This window comes from Siniperca chuatsi, linkage group LG22 (genome assembly GCF_020085105.1).
Source record: "Siniperca chuatsi isolate FFG_IHB_CAS linkage group LG22, ASM2008510v1, whole genome shotgun sequence".
Classification (NCBI taxonomy): Eukaryota; Metazoa; Chordata; class Actinopteri; order Centrarchiformes; family Sinipercidae; genus Siniperca; species Siniperca chuatsi.
In genome coordinates this window covers 14,991,031-15,006,187 of record NC_058063.1, presented here as the reverse complement: position 1 = coordinate 15,006,187, position 15,157 = coordinate 14,991,031, and the positions used below count along the sequence as shown (strand labels likewise).

At 39.2% G+C, this 15,157-nt stretch overlaps 2 protein-coding genes across 4 annotated transcripts; both read left to right on the top strand.

The window, feature by feature from the left end:
- The first annotated feature begins 295 nt into the window (after window positions 1–295).
- On the top strand, window positions 296–3,257 carry LOC122869935 (lymphocyte antigen 75-like). 2 transcript variants are annotated; one of them, XM_044183372.1, is made up of 5 exons: window positions 354–445; window positions 1,392–1,772; window positions 1,868–2,227; window positions 2,388–2,479; window positions 2,948–3,257. In XM_044183372.1, exons 1-5 carry the CDS (start codon window positions 403–405, stop codon window positions 3,065–3,067), a joined length of 996 nt encoding a protein of 331 aa, XP_044039307.1. In that variant the 5' UTR covers window positions 354–402; the 3' UTR covers window positions 3,068–3,257. The 2 variants fall into 2 exon arrangements, with proteins under 2 accessions (XP_044039308.1, XP_044039307.1); XM_044183373.1 differs by lacking the exon at window positions 1,392–1,772 and having other exon boundaries at window positions 296–445.
- Window positions 3,258–8,588: 5,331 nt separating this feature from the next.
- Window positions 8,589–12,809, top strand: LOC122869934 (lymphocyte antigen 75-like). Of its 2 annotated transcripts, XR_006376452.1 has the most exons (6): window positions 8,589–8,931; window positions 9,039–9,413; window positions 9,502–9,858; window positions 10,019–10,110; window positions 11,120–11,784; window positions 12,659–12,809. XR_006376452.1 is itself a non-coding variant. In XM_044183371.1 (5 exons), exons 1-5 carry the CDS (start codon window positions 8,889–8,891, stop codon window positions 11,249–11,251), a joined length of 999 nt encoding a protein of 332 aa, XP_044039306.1. In that variant the 5' UTR covers window positions 8,589–8,888; the 3' UTR covers window positions 11,252–12,809. The 2 variants fall into 2 exon arrangements, 1 of the variants encoding a protein (XP_044039306.1); XM_044183371.1 differs by having other exon boundaries at window positions 11,120–12,809.
- Window positions 12,810–15,157: the final 2,348 nt, after the last annotated feature.

Here is a 15,157-nt window from a genome sequence, read left to right as displayed (position 1 = left end):
AACAGTTCTATTACAATTTTCCCCTTAGCTCTCAGGGTCCGTTGGGACACAGAGGGGGAGTCACCCTAAAATGGAGAGAGCAGCCATATTCTTTAAACTATATACCATATATATTAAATTCTATACTACATTGTAGCCTATATACTCTATAGTGTCACCTTCATGATCAAAGTGACAAGTAGCAACGTGTAGTTGTGGGGTGCTTTCTCCCCTGTTAAAAATTAACAAAACACCGACTGATCACAATAGTTTTTGCATAAAGAGTGCAACATACTTGTGACCTTTATCACTAACAGAGAAGAGGACCTGGTGTTGACTTAGATTTGCCTAATGACGTCAATGATGTCGGAAGAATTTCCTTTTAGTGCGGTACGTTGAAACACACACAGTCCACAGAGCAGCATGATGATGGAGAGGATCTTACTGGGTGTCTTGTATCTCTCAGGTAAGTGAATTCTTTAATTTCTTTTATGTCTGACTTATTGTATAATACGCTAATACTGAAATAATAAATAAAATAAACCATGTGAGAAGTTTAGAGGGGAAATGTGTCTTTGATGGAATTGCTTCAGACATCTGAAACATGACAAAAGGCCCTAACTGCTTTTTTTGTTAAGGCCACAAACCATAGATGTGGGAGCCACTGGTTAAATTCTGAACTATGTATTTTACAAGCTTTTCGTGTGGGTTTTTATGTGAAATCTGAACATGAAAAATAACAAGCAAGGCTAACTATCAGATAAATGTAGTGAAGTAAAAAGCACAACATTTTCCACTGAAATGGAAAGTAGAAGTAAAAAGTAACAGAATATGGAAATACTTAAGTAAAGTATGAGTACTTCAAAATGGTACTTTGTACACTACCTGAGTAAATGTAGTTAGTTATTTTCCACCATTGTCTTTAATAGCATCTTTGGCCTCAGACTACCTCACCACAACCCAGGAGAGGGTTACTAACAGCTCCATTTCACTTCTCAGTCCCACAGACTTCCAATGATGTGCCAGAAATTCAACCCGATTCTAAAATTAGTCAGCGGCGATCAATTCATGGACACAATCCTGCTTAATCCATAGTGACCTGCCCACAATTAGTCAGCTGCTACAGGTAAATTGGTAATAAACCTTTAAAATCATATTTAGATGGCAGTAAATAAGTAAATAAGGATCCAAGCAGCCCAACAAATTTAAACAATCCAACAACACTGGAGATAATAGTTTGTACAACAACATACAGTTTTGCAGCGCTAATGAATTGGAATCTCAGTTGTATGTCAGAATTGTTCATCAAACCAAAAAATAGTCTGAGCCACTTACAGGTTAAAAGACATTAACAGACAGACTCCGACTGTGGATACAACCTTTAACAAATCAGACACTTGTTCCCCTCACAGGCTGCAACATCTCCTCATGCCTTCTCCATCAGTACCACTATGTTGCTGATTTAAAGACTTGGAATGAAGCTCAGATCTACTGCAGAGAGACGTACACAGACCTGGCCACCATTGAAAACAATGAAGAAATTAACCAACTTATCAACACAGTTTCATCTTTTGGTCGCAGCTCTAAGGTCTGGATTGGCCTGTACACTATAATTGACTGGAGGTGGTCAGATGGCTACAGAGGGGGAGGAGCTGAATATAGGAACTGGGATAACTATAATGACAATGAACCAGACTTTTACTCAGCTAATCAGTTCTGTGTGAGCGTTGGAAATGATGGAGGGTGGTGGGATGATGGTTGCTCTAGGGAATATCCATTTATCTGTTACAGAGGTAAGGATATAGCATGGCATATGTTGATCTGGAAAAAAGATTATTTCAAAATTCAGAATGTGAACTCAACAATTCCCCATTCCCTCTAACTGCAGGGACACAGCTGGATCCTGAATTTGTTGTTTTGAATGAAAGAATGAACTGGTCCCGTGCTCAGAGGTACTGCAGGGAGAACTTCATAGACCTGGCCACTGTGAGGAACGCCGCTGAGAGCCAGAAGCTCCAGAACTTGGTGCTTTCTAACTGGGCATGGATTGGTTTGTTCAGAGATCCAAACATTTACTGGTCTGATGGGAGTGGCTCCTCATTCAGATACTGGGGTAACAATGAAAACCTAATTGACTCGATGAGTGTCGCATGTGGTGTTGCAGCTTTGGATAATTCAGGAAGATGGAAGTTTCTTCCCTGTGAAACTAGATTACCATTTGTCTGCTACAGCGTCCCTCCACCTCCTGGTGAGTAGTTTACTATGCTTCAGTGGAAGAGAGAGAATACTGCATTACATTGTAACTGATGTTAAACTGTACTCAAACATTGTGCTCATTTACATATATGAGTTTGGCATCACAAAGGTAATGCCACAGCATGTTGTTGTTCTCTGTGTCTACACACCAGTCATGAGGCAGGTAGTAAAGCTGAGGATGAAGCCGCAGGACTCCTCTGTGGATCTGAATGATCCTGCTGTGAAAGCAGACATCCTGAAAAAGGTGAGTCTCCATAATCCACCCAGGACAGATGTAAATTAGTTACAAAGACATTTACATTTCTTTGCTTATTTGGCTTGCTCTGTGGTTTGCCACTACAGAGTTTGATAGCATCTAAAAACCAAACCAGCAGGCTCAACGGAGTAGAATGTAAAGCAGCCAGTGAGTAGAAGTTATTATCATGGTTAGGATGAAACTAAGTGACTGGTTTTATTAATAATCACTCCAGGCATAATTGTATGTGTTTTCTTGAGATCAGGGAAAAAATCCTGATTTTGGCAGAACAACCTTAGTGGTCCCGTGGTCACACTGTGATTACAGAATGATTGCTATGTCAGGATCACTGAATCATAAGACAGACGTTTGTCTGATGATCACAAAACAGTTACTTTGTAACCTAAAGGTTTTTATGTCAAGAAAACAAAAAAAGTGTACGATTGTTTCAAAACGGCTGCCATTTGTGTTTCCCAGCTCCAGGACAGACTGAAGGAGAAAGGAGTGAGTGGAGTCACCCTGAAGTGGAGAGAGCAGCCTGATGGGAGAGTCTTCCACAAGGAGGGAAAAAGAAGAAGAAAAAAGACTGAGCTCTAAAAGTGAAATCCAACTGTCCTTCTGTTTATCTGTAATCCTTGGTGAATGTTGATTCTCTATCTGCTAATACATACAGTACACTATTATCACTGTCCTCTACATCCTGTAGTCATAGAAGAGTTTTGTCCTTCATCATCAATACTACTGAGTGATGTGTGTTAATGAAATTTCCTTCAAAATAAAACATACGAGATGTGGCTTTGGCTTCAAGTTTAAGTTTGTGAACCAGTCTGATAAAACCATATTTACACATTTACATACAAATGTCAAACCTTCATGCAAGACTGGAAGGATATGCAAAAGGTTGGATCATAGTGAATAACGGATAATGGTATGAGCACATATTGTACTTCAAACTGCACATAAGCGGAGCACGTGTTGACCAGTCTGATAAAAGCAACAAAGATGTAGGTTGAGTGCACTTCGCCTCCTAATTATGGAATGCCATTTTAGACAATATAAAATAAATATATAAATATGCCTATGAAATTAATAAATATGGCTATGAAATACATATATATGAGTTAATATGGTTCAATAAATAAATAGGTTTTTATTTCATAATGCCACATTTCCATTTGTTATATTCAAATGAAGGGGGGGTGGTTATCTCACAGAGCCCAAGATCGGACACAGCCTCAGAGAAGATGGAGGCCAGTTTGCACGACTTGACAGGGAATCCAGTAACGTTACCGAGGTGGTTTTCTTGCCGGGTTTGGCTCCTGGCACCCTGCTCTGCCTCAACTCTTGGTGACTTATGGAGTTTCCCGATGTACAGATAGCTTTACTTGTTGCTAAAGTAACCGCTGAATGCCGTTAACATTAGCTGCCATTAGCTAGTTAGCCGTGACACTAGCTGTCCTATTAGCTGACTCTACCTGGACTGGGAGCTCGGAGCACCGGGGGAGTGTTGCTGTTTACGCCTCTAGCAGGTATTCTATCAAGTCTTGCAGCTCTGTGAGATAACCACACCCCCTTCATTTGAATATAACAAATGAAACTGTGGCATTATGAAATAAAAGTCCCATGAAATAAAAACCTATTTATTGAACCAAATTGACTCATTTCATAGGCATATTTATTTATTTATTTATTTATTTAATGTTGACTAAATGGCATTCCATACCTGATGAGGAAATATTTGATTTAAAAAAAAAAATTAAAGGAAAAATATAGCTGCAAGCAGCAATAACAGGGTCCAAGCAGATTGCGAGCATTTGGATGCTTATTTCTTATTTGATAAGCAAAACTCTTGATTTTATTATTTTTTTTTCAAATAAGTAATCGTGGTGATCACTGTATGCTGATGCTATATGCTGATGAGGTATATAAATCTACTTTCAGAAACATTTGATGTTGCTTATGACCTTCAGTAAAGATGTGTTTCACATGACATTTGTTGCTATTTTGATAAAAATTGAATTGGCTTGTACAATTGAAACGGACTGACGTATCAAAACTTAAGATCAGTGAAATCTGTAGATGATCCTGACTAAGTTTTGGGACGATTGGCAAATAGCAATTTTTAGCTGACATTTTTAGAGCAGAAGACCAGTGGAGCAAAGACGCAGAAGACTTGAGAGATTAAAATGATGAAAGAATTTTGACTCTAGGCTGAACTGTTGTGGAGATTATTGCAAAAATGTAAACTTGATTACAGGGTCACCTTGAGGTTAATGAGTGTCATATTTGCTTGCGTAGTGGATGGAATTTGTAATCTAGGTCTTACGGCTTTTGCTACACAAACACTAACAGAAAAATAAGAAATTTTCACGTGGTCACAACAGGCATCTTTCAACTTAATGACCTCAATGAACACTTACCACATGCATGAATTGCCACAGTGTTTGCAAGTTGGACTTGGCTGCCAGGGAATGTAAAACCTGGACATTTGTATCCCCAGAGAAGGTGATTTACTGACTGCGCCACTAGAGAGACATGGTTTCCCAATCACCTTTTCAAATATTGAGGCACTGATATCACATGTTTCAGACTGGGTATTTTTGTCAATTTAAATTTAAAAACATTTTACAGTCAAACTGTTGGTGACACCATTCTGATAAAACAAAATCACACATTGATCAAATGTCACCAAAATATTGACAATACACCCAAAACTAACAAACAGGAAAAAAAAAGTGGAAAGGAACAAAACATAAAATAACCCCTTTCCACTAAACCCACTTTTTGGAAACTGGCCCCAAATTATTTGTTGCGTTTTCTGAAACGTCTTGGGTTTTGCACCTCAGGGCTCCCGCACAGTAAAATGTAGGACTATCCTTTGAAGAGAAGGACCTGGACGGAGACTAAACCCTACTGTCTGAATATGGAATCCAATACATGTCAGTCATTCATACATAAACGCTTCATGAGCTCAACCACAAGGCAACATGGGACATTTATTTGAGGTTGTATGGGGGCCAAGAGGAACAGTATGGAAAGGCTGTCTAATTTTTAAAAGCATATTCTGGGCTTTCCTTGTTTTGTTCCACATTTCATTAGTAATGAAAAGAGCTCATAACCAATGCTGTTCCAGCTTTCCAAAATTATATTGACCTTTTGAACACACAGAATGAAATATTATGACCTGAAGTGTACTACTATCACATATTGGTCCTTATGTGAATAGCTGACTACATATAATATTTCCTTTGAGGAACACCCAAAAAATAAAGAACTTAACAGTTCTGAAACAGACCAACAGTGATAAACTGCTCACTTTTAAAATATCTGTCAAATATCTCAATAAATTAACAATGAAATTCAGCATTGTTGCTTTCTTCCATTACAGTAAAATGGATTTCAAAAAAATCTGTTAGCTTTTACATTTAAAGTGTGTAAAATTAAATGTCAACCTGTTACGATTAGTCAAGCCAGGAAACAGGGAATGCCAGGAAACAGGACCTAAATGCAGACTAGCAGGCAGAGCTGGTGTAGATTACTGTTAAAAAAAAGCTTACACTGAACTGCCAGGCAAAGCAACTCTCAGCAGGTAAGCAGTCCAAAACAGAAACACAAGGCCAATGATGAGCAGGCAAAATTCTAAATCCACAGACAGGGAAATTACAAGGGAACCAATAAACCAGGACGCTTGACAGAAGTACAACAACAAACTGACACAGAACAAAGGAAGAACACAGACTAAATACACTCAGGTAGGGGAGACAACGAGACACAGGTGAAAACAATCACAGCAATCAAAGACAGGAAGCAAAACTCCCAGACACAAGAGGGAGGGAGAATATTACGAAATAAAACAGGAAATAATAATAATAATAATAGCAATGAAAAAGTATTCCAAGAATTAGTTTTGTAAGTCCAAGTTTTGCACTTTGTTGTTGCAACATAAAGATGTAGGACATTCACTCACATTCATACACCTACATGAGAAAATTATCAAATAAACATTGTGGATTTATGTTAGGAAAACTGTTTTAACTTTAAGCAAAAAATTTCCAAAAAGTATCCTACAATGACAATATTATCTGCGGTGAATATGAAGTAAGAGTCTTTGAGCACCCATGAACTTTAGACACAAATCAGAACAATCAAGTGCATTTGGAGGTAATAGAACAATGTACTGGGAATTTCTTATGAGGACTCAAACATTATGCATTATTACCTGCATGGCTTTCACAAAAACAACAACCCACCTAATGACATATAAAATGTGCTTTTAATTTAAGTGTTGCAAATGGTTTTGATGCAGAATGTGTAATAAACATGAAGATAATAACATTCTACTTCTTTTAGTGGTAGAATAATGATAATGATAAAGTTGTATTTTATAAGGTCACTTCTTTACTGCATGGATAGTGCTTCCTTTTTTGTTGCCATTTTTGCACACAAGTGCACACAATGAAACTAAAGTAATTCCACTAATGCAATACAGAACTATAGATATTCATTATACATACTTGTATAGGACAGCTACAGATATAGAAATACAACAGTGCTAGTCAACCCTGTCTTCTGCATTTGGCCACAGGTTCTCATCCACATCATACCACGTCCGCTCGTCTAATACACCTGGGAAAGAATCTTTCGCATGCCTGATCCATCCCTGGCAATCTTCTTCAGATATGTCCAGACATCCAGCATTTATTGTGTCCAAGAGGTACATCTGATAATGTGGCTGGTGGTCAGAAACTTTCCACCTCCACGAGGAAAAGATTTCCTCTTTGGGGTTGAGGAATGGAGAGTACGGTGGAAGGAAAAGTGACACTATCCTGGGATGGTCTATAAACCACTGAAGAGGTGGCAGGTGAAACTCCACATTGTCCTATACAATTGCAAAATGTTCTGGATTCTGCCTCACCTGCCCCCTTTCCTCACATGCCACAAGTCTTGAATAGAGGTCATCAAGGAAAGATATGAGGCGCTCAGTGTCCCAGTTAGGAGTTTATACATTATTTTAAAATTTCTTTTTAGTTATGTGTATGTTTTGAACATACGTTTAACAGTTTTTACAATAGTATGTAAACGTGTGTAAAATGGAGTGTAAATAGAGAGAGTTTTGGTGGTGGTTGAGTTTGAGTGAGAAAACAGTTCATGAAATTTGAAAGATGTGATCATTGAATGGATTTTGTGTAAAAGCAATGAAAAGTGAGCCACAGTTTGATCCACACTGACAGAGCCTAGTGAAAAGGGAGAGGAGCAAACTTTTCACACACATGGTCCTTTATATCAAGTGGCTAGTTTGTGTTGTTATCTTGGTCAGCCCACTAGAATAGCCTTCTGTGTTTTTGATTGTCATCATTTCAAATGCTTTGTGTCACTTGAAAGGCGGTGGAAAAACTCACCTGATCTCACCTAAAGCAGCTCTAGGCCAGCTTTGTAATGTCAGTGAGTGGCTCTGTAATATTTGTATAGGAGCAAGTTACATTTATAATGTGGAGACTACATAAACTGCACATTATGTATGAGTGTTTATGTATATAGGAGCAAATTACCCCATTTTGAACGTACAAAAGTCATGATAGTAGACAGCAACAAAGCCTGTATTCTTTTTTATGTATTACAGTTGATGTTAAAATCATCTGGCACCTGAATGAAAGTTGTCTTCATTCAGCACGAATAACAAATTAATGATTGTTTTCAAATTTCATGAACCTCAGTCTTTATTTTCTGGTTTCTCACCCTCTTTGGATCCTCAGGATGCACTTGCTTTTGTTTGTGAAACAGAGATGGACATCACATTTTCTGTACTCTGCCATGCATAAGAATTCAAATATATTTGCATGGCTGCATGTTATTCTCTCCTGTTCCTTGCTCCCATCATATGTGTGTGTGATGAACTATCATCATTACACATTGTCTAAGTATTATTTCCTTAATTTCTTTTTCTGCTCTCATTAATAGATGAACATTTCAAACATCCGATCCAGCTTCTTTGTAAACAGGTCTCTTTGGAACTACTTTCTACTGAAGACATAGAGGCAGAAACCTCTTCCTATCCTGGTCAAATTAAACCATCTGCATGGCTGGATACCACCAGAGATAAGTGAGAACATATGTTTTTTGTAATTGAGATGAACTGACCCCATCAAATAAACATGCGCATGACAAACGGGTGTGACTGAAAAAAACCTCTGGCTCCAAAAATGCCCATTGGCTACGCACGGATAATGTGTTGTGGAGACAGACATTTTCATATGTCTGCCATCACAATGCTTTTTGCATAAAGAATGACAGTGACCTGCCAGTAACAGAGAAGAGAAGCCTTTTGTTAAGATTACCTCGATTTGACTAAGAACAGCAAATATAGAGGTAGTGTTTCGTCTTAGTTGTGTACATCGACACACACACTCCACAGAGCAGCATGATGATGGACTGGATCTTGCTGGGTGTCTTGTATCTTTCAGGTCAGTGAATTATTTGATAATGTCTAACAGTGCTTATTATTGTGTCATACTGAAGAAAAAAATCACTTTCAGCCACCTTACATTTGAAAGAATTGTGTCGTCCTCAGGCTGCAACATCTCCTCATGCCTTCTCCATCAGTACCACTATGTTGCTGATCCTATGAATTGGACTGAAGCTCAGACCTACTGCAGAGTGACGTACACAGACCTTGCCACCATTGAAAACACTGAAGAAAAGAACCAACTTATCACCACAGTTTCATCGTTTGAAAACAACACTAAGGTCTGGATTGGCCTGTACACTATAATCGACTGGAGGTGGTCAGACGGCTACAGAGGGAGAGGGGCTGAATATAGGAACTGGATAATCGATCATCCAACTTTTTACTATGTGTACAATTACTTCTGTGTTTTGAGTGGAAATAAACAACCATGGCAGGCTAATAATTGCTTAGCGAATTTTCCATTCATCTGTAATAATGGTAAGTACCCAGCAAAGCATTATCTCTTCTCTGATAATGATTATGTTCAGTATGTCAACTCAAAAAATATTTTTTTCCCAAACTGCAGGAACACAGCTGGATCCTGAATTTGTTTTTGTGAATGAAAGCATGAACTGGTCCCGTGCTCAGAGGTACTGCAGGGAGAACTTCATAGACCTGGCCACTGTGAGGAACGCCACTGAGAGCCAGGAGCTCCAGAGCTTGGTGCTTTCTAACTGGGCATGGATTGGTTTGTACAGAGATCCAAACATTTACTGGTCTGATGGGAGTGGCTCCTCATTCAGATACTGGGACACAGGTTACAACAAAATTCTCTCGAGTGTCGCATGTGGTGTTGCAGCTTTGGATAATTCAGGAAGATGGAAGTTTCTTCCCTGTGAAACTAGATTACCATTTGTCTGCTATAGCATCCCTCCACTTCCTGGTGAGTAGTTTACTATGCTTCAGTGGAAGAGAGAGAATACTGCATTACATTGTAACTGATGTTAAACTGTACTCAAACATTGTGCTCATTTACATATATGAGTTTGGCATCACAAAGGTAATGCCACAGCATGTTGTTGTTCTCTGTGTCTACACACCAGTCATGCGACAGGTAGTAAAGCTGAGGATGAAGCTGGAGGACTCCTCTGTGGATCTGAATGACCCTGCTGTGAAAGCAGACATCCTCAAAAAGGTGAGTCTCCATAATCCACCCTGAGACACTAACCCATTCACACCCAGGACAGATGTAAATTAGTTACAAATAAATTTACATTTCTTTGCTTATTTGGCTTGCTCTGTGGTTTGCCACTACAGTGTTTGTGTGACTGTAAAAACCACATTTCTGCAGCAGCCTCAACAGAGTCAAATGCAAAGCAGCCACAACAATGGATATAGAAGAGTTATTATCATGATTAGGATCAAACTGAATGGCTGGTTTTATTATTTTGTCATCTCAACATGACAAATAATCACTCCAGGCATGGATATAATTAGATGTGTTTTCTTAAAGGTGGGGTATGCGATTCTGGAGAAATCCAATACCATGACAAATACTATTATACAGAGCAAACAATGACACAACAAGTAATGGAACTAATGTTAGCTAGGTTGTGGGTTAGCAAACTGTCCCTACAGTTGCTGCTGTGAAGCTAACAGCCAGAGAGGACGAGACGGTTTCCCAGAGCCAGCACACCAGCTCCAGACAGCGATACTCACAACTCTCCTGCTACTATAGCTAACATCACAACAGCAGCATATCTTGGCAAACTAGAAAGTAAGCTGAATATCCGTGGGCAAGTAATTTAATGTTAGCTGACACACAAATCACTGCTGGAATAGTGTTGTGTGGCCCGGTCCGGGTGTACAAACACCAGATTTTTTTTGAGCGCGCACACAGAACGGACAGCTAGCGGGCCGTGGGGAGATATTCGCTGAATTTAATAAAAAAATTGTATTGAATTATAATCGCACACCCCACCTTTAAGATCAGGAAAAAAATCCTGATTTTGGCAGAACAACCTTAGTGGTTCCGTGATCACACTGCAATAACAGAAGGATTGCTATGTCAGGATCACTGAATAAGACAGACGTTTGTCTGGTGATCACAAAACAGTTACGAAGATCCAAAGAAAACTTTGTCTGGCTGACAAAACTAAAAACTGTATGAATTTTTCAAAACGGCTGCCATTTGTGTTTCCCAGCTCCAGGACAGACTGAAGGAGAAAGGAGTGAGTGGAGTCACCCTGAAGTGGAGAGAGCAGCCTGATGGGAGAGTCTTCCACAAGGAGGGAAAAAGCTCTGAGAAAAAAAAAAGACAAAAGACTGAGCTCTGAAATTGAAATCCAACTGTACTTCTGTTCATCTGTAATCCTTGGTGAATGTTGATTCTCTATCTGCTAATACGTACAGTACACTATTATCACTGTGCGGAGTGCTTAACCAGACCCCTGAATACATCCTGTAGTCAAGAGTTTTGTCCTTCATCATCAATATTACTGAGTGATGTGTGTTAATGAAATTTAATTTCCTTCAAAATAGAACATATGAGATGTGGCTTTGGCTTTGAGTTTACAATTTCTGATAAAACCATATTTATGTCATGGTCCAGCTATGCCTCTCTCCATTTCCTTTGTTTTCCTGTCAGTCCCCTGTTTGTATTCTGTGTGTGTTTCTGCCCACCTCCTGCACACCTGTGACTCCTCCCTAATTGTTAAGGAGGCTAATAGTGAACCCAATCACAGAACACAGAAGCAGACAGAGCCAGGAAGAGTGTGCTGATCCAGTGCAGGTTCCAGGGAAAGCAGGAGTGGGACGGAGGCAGGAGTCAGACCAAGGATGACTGCAGGCAGATTGCACAATCATTCAGGTTATCACTGAAACATTTCTATTTTTGTCTGTCAGTGCATAACCAATGGATTGTAAAACCAATTAATTTATTAGTAGTAAAAGTAGTAAGATTAATGATTTTTTCACAAGTAGTCATCTGCTAAATGTGCCCCTTTTAGGACAAAAAATCATAAGTGAAGAAAATAGAGATAACAGCTTAGTCAATAGTTTTGGGATAGTTTGCAATAAATGCAATTCAAGTAAAACAGTCTAAAACAGGTGTAAGTATCTAACACAATGTTACAATGTAGTACACTCACACCAATATTATCATTCTCAAATTCTAAACACCATTATGAGTAATCAATATATCAGCCACCCACAGCATGAGCAAATAGTGACATATTTTGAGATTTCAATACATAAATTCGATATGTACTAACCAGGAGTGTCTAGGAGGTAAACGTAAATGTTTCTGAAGTCAAATGGTGGCCATTCATGAGGACCATTTAACCAAACATCATGGCGGTTAAACCTGAACTCCAGCAGGGTCTGTATGAGAAACTGACCTAATGATGATGCAGTGTGGGATGAGAAAGGACATTAATTAGTGGGGATTGTAAGAGTGTTTTCTGCTTACTCACCATTTTAGATGTTTTATTAAAAGGGAGCACAGAAATTAAATTGGATGATATGTTGACATGTACCGCAAAAAAGGGATAAATGTCAACTCATTACAACTCCTTTGTGTTCAATCAAGACTCTGCAATATATCTACCCAGCTCTTCACTCCAGTTTTCGCCAGATCATTCAGTTATATACCAACGTGGTATAACGTCACGGCCAACCTCTTAGTCTGTTGTTTCCTTGTGTTTTTTGTACTCCTGATTAATCTTGTGTTTCCTTGTGCTTAGGTTCACTTCTCCGCTGAGATACCTGCTACCTGCCTTGCTCTCTGCCATGCCAGACCATTCACCAAGCTCACTGATCTGCTCACGCTGCCTGCCTTGCTCTGCCATTCCATCTCTTCTGGTTTCTAAATAAACTGTGTTAAATTGCAACTAACCTCTGTCAAGACTTGCATTTGGGTCCAGATATCTGTGTTCTATAACAATTTACACATTTACATACAACAAACTGAACATTTAAGGATATATGATTCCACTGCAGGCTACGTCCAAGGCTTCATTCAGACCAAATCAGGCGTTGCAGTGATTTAGCCGCAGGGTTGTGCGGCTGTGTGTGCGTGTTTATTTTTGCTTTAGCTCCCATCCGGAAGTCATTCTCATTGACTTCCGGATGGGAGCCGAAACGTCTTGATTCTGAAAACAGTGTCCAGATGACTACGACTGAAACCTTTTCTACGATAGAACACTCCTGGACGAATGAGGGACTACACCGTCTTATTTTTGCTTTAGAACCTAACCGCTGTGAAACAGGCTCTTAGGTATCTTTATGAAAAATACAAAACTTAGACCGCTTCAACTTCTTAATAAACAATTTTCAATCTCCCTAACTCCTTTTAAAGAAAGCGTTCCTTCAGTGTGAGGGGGCCTTTTCCACAATGTGCTTCAGAAGATAAAGAAAATAAATAAAGACAAATGCCAGAAACAGGAACATTAAAAACAACAGAGGGGATTAAAAAAGAGAGAAATCAGGGATTTAAAACCTACTCAAATTGAGAGTAAATAAATGACAATTAAAGGTCCAGTGTGTAGGATTTAGTGGCATCTAGCAGTGAGGTTGCAGATTGCAACCATGTGAATACCCCTCGCCTCACCCTCCCCTTGCAAACACGTGGGAGAAACTACAGTGGTGCGAAACGCCAGTGTTTGGTTTGTCCGTTCTGGGCTTCTGAAGAAATGGAACAGGACCATGGATGTATAATAAGAACAGCGTATGGCGCTGCCACTCAGCCTTGCAGCCAATTTTTCCAGTGGCCATTCGCAGTATTGCAACGAAAAATCCCCCTGCGGCCCAAAAAGCATTTTCCCCATAGGCCACCATTATAAAAGAGACGTCTGTAAAACTGTTGACAGGACACATCGAACTACAAACAATTATGACTCTTTCTCTTATGAATTTTTGATCCATGAAGGTTTTCTATTTATGAGAAAAGCGATTTAAAAGTCTGTAACATCATCACAATGTAAAGTCTATAGGCGCCATCTTGGGGTCCGGTATCCAGTTCTAATAGTTACAAACTGGTTCTTTAATAGGCTACTGTAGGTGAGGTTAAATTATAGTAAAGGTTTTAAATTTGAAGAGATCGAAGTTTTCTTGTAAGTGAATGGCTGGTGTATGTTTGTTTAATTATATGGATGAAAGTGAAAGTATTTCCTTGTTAGGTGAACACAACCGCACACTGTGATCTGCACCAAGTGAACAGTGCTGGATTAACTCACAGACGAACACCACAGAAATGGTTGTGAGAGTGAGACACTGAGGAGCAGTTTAAAGACGACATTAAAATGCATGTTAACACGTAGAGTTTTGTAGTATTTAACACAAAATATTTCTACACATTAACAACAAAAATTGACACAACATGGCTTTTCTGATTTGGGTCAATGAAGGACCTAGGTTCCTGTAACGAGTGCTTAGACGCCCATATCAATCATTTATATGCAATGTGCTCCCTTGCGTTGTTGTTCGATCATCATTGATGCCATCTTCCTCATGAATATGTGCAAGTGCCTTCATTCAGGGTCCCTCATTGGCTACATCCAGAAAAGCCACATTAAGGCGTCAATTTTTGTTGTGTTCACGTGTAGAAATATTTTGTTTTAATGCAAAAACACTCTATGTGTTAACAGGCATTTCAATGTAGTCTAAACAAGTAAAGCAAAGCAAGTAAATTTGGGTTTTGAGAATTATAAATGATACCTTTTGGAGAAATGTTGTTAGTGCCTGGACTTCCTGTGTGTTTGTGTGTGTGTGTGTTCCTAGGTGTGTCTGTGTTGTAGTAGAGGACCTGGAACTGGTCTTCAAAGACAACCTTCTGGACCGAGATGCTGCTCTGCCGTCTGAATATGAAATCCAACATGTCAGTCATTCACATACCTGTACACTTCTGGGACTGGTGGTGGATCTGGGGAAGGGAGATGGTGAAATGGGTGACAAGGAGGGCAAAACCCGAAGTTTTTAAAATGTATTTATTTTTTAAATCCACTCTGAATATATCTGTTCCTTACTGGGACACATTTTAGTAACAGACCAGATGTTCACCTCAGCAGCCCAAGTGCCCTAACAATTATCTCAAGTGCCACTCTGGTGTGATTTTAGTGTGAAAAGAAACCCTTAACCTAATCCTATGTATGGAAGAAGTTCAATGGAAGTTTCACCCCAAAGTCTAATCAGTCAAGGGGGAAGTAAAATGATTGGAGTAAGTCGGTCCACGAGTCTTCAAGAAG

Excerpts from the sequence above, each read along its gene's own strand:
- LOC122869935 (XM_044183372.1), top strand. The coding sequence starts at position 403 with ATGATGATGGAGAGGATCTTACTGGGTGTCTTGTATCTCTCAG. Across the intron at positions 446-1,391 it reads GGGTGTCTTGTATCTCTCAG|GCTGCAACATCTCCTCATGC; the intron begins GTAAGTGAATTC and ends TTCCCCTCACAG. Across the intron at positions 2,480-2,947 it reads AAGCAGACATCCTGAAAAAG|CTCCAGGACAGACTGAAGGA; the intron begins GTGAGTCTCCAT and ends TGTGTTTCCCAG.
- LOC122869934 (XM_044183371.1), top strand. The coding sequence starts at position 8,889 with ATGATGATGGACTGGATCTTGCTGGGTGTCTTGTATCTTTCAG. Across the intron at positions 8,932-9,038 it reads GGGTGTCTTGTATCTTTCAG|GCTGCAACATCTCCTCATGC; the intron begins GTCAGTGAATTA and ends TGTCGTCCTCAG. Across the intron at positions 9,859-10,018 it reads TAGCATCCCTCCACTTCCTG|TCATGCGACAGGTAGTAAAG; the intron begins GTGAGTAGTTTA and ends TCTACACACCAG.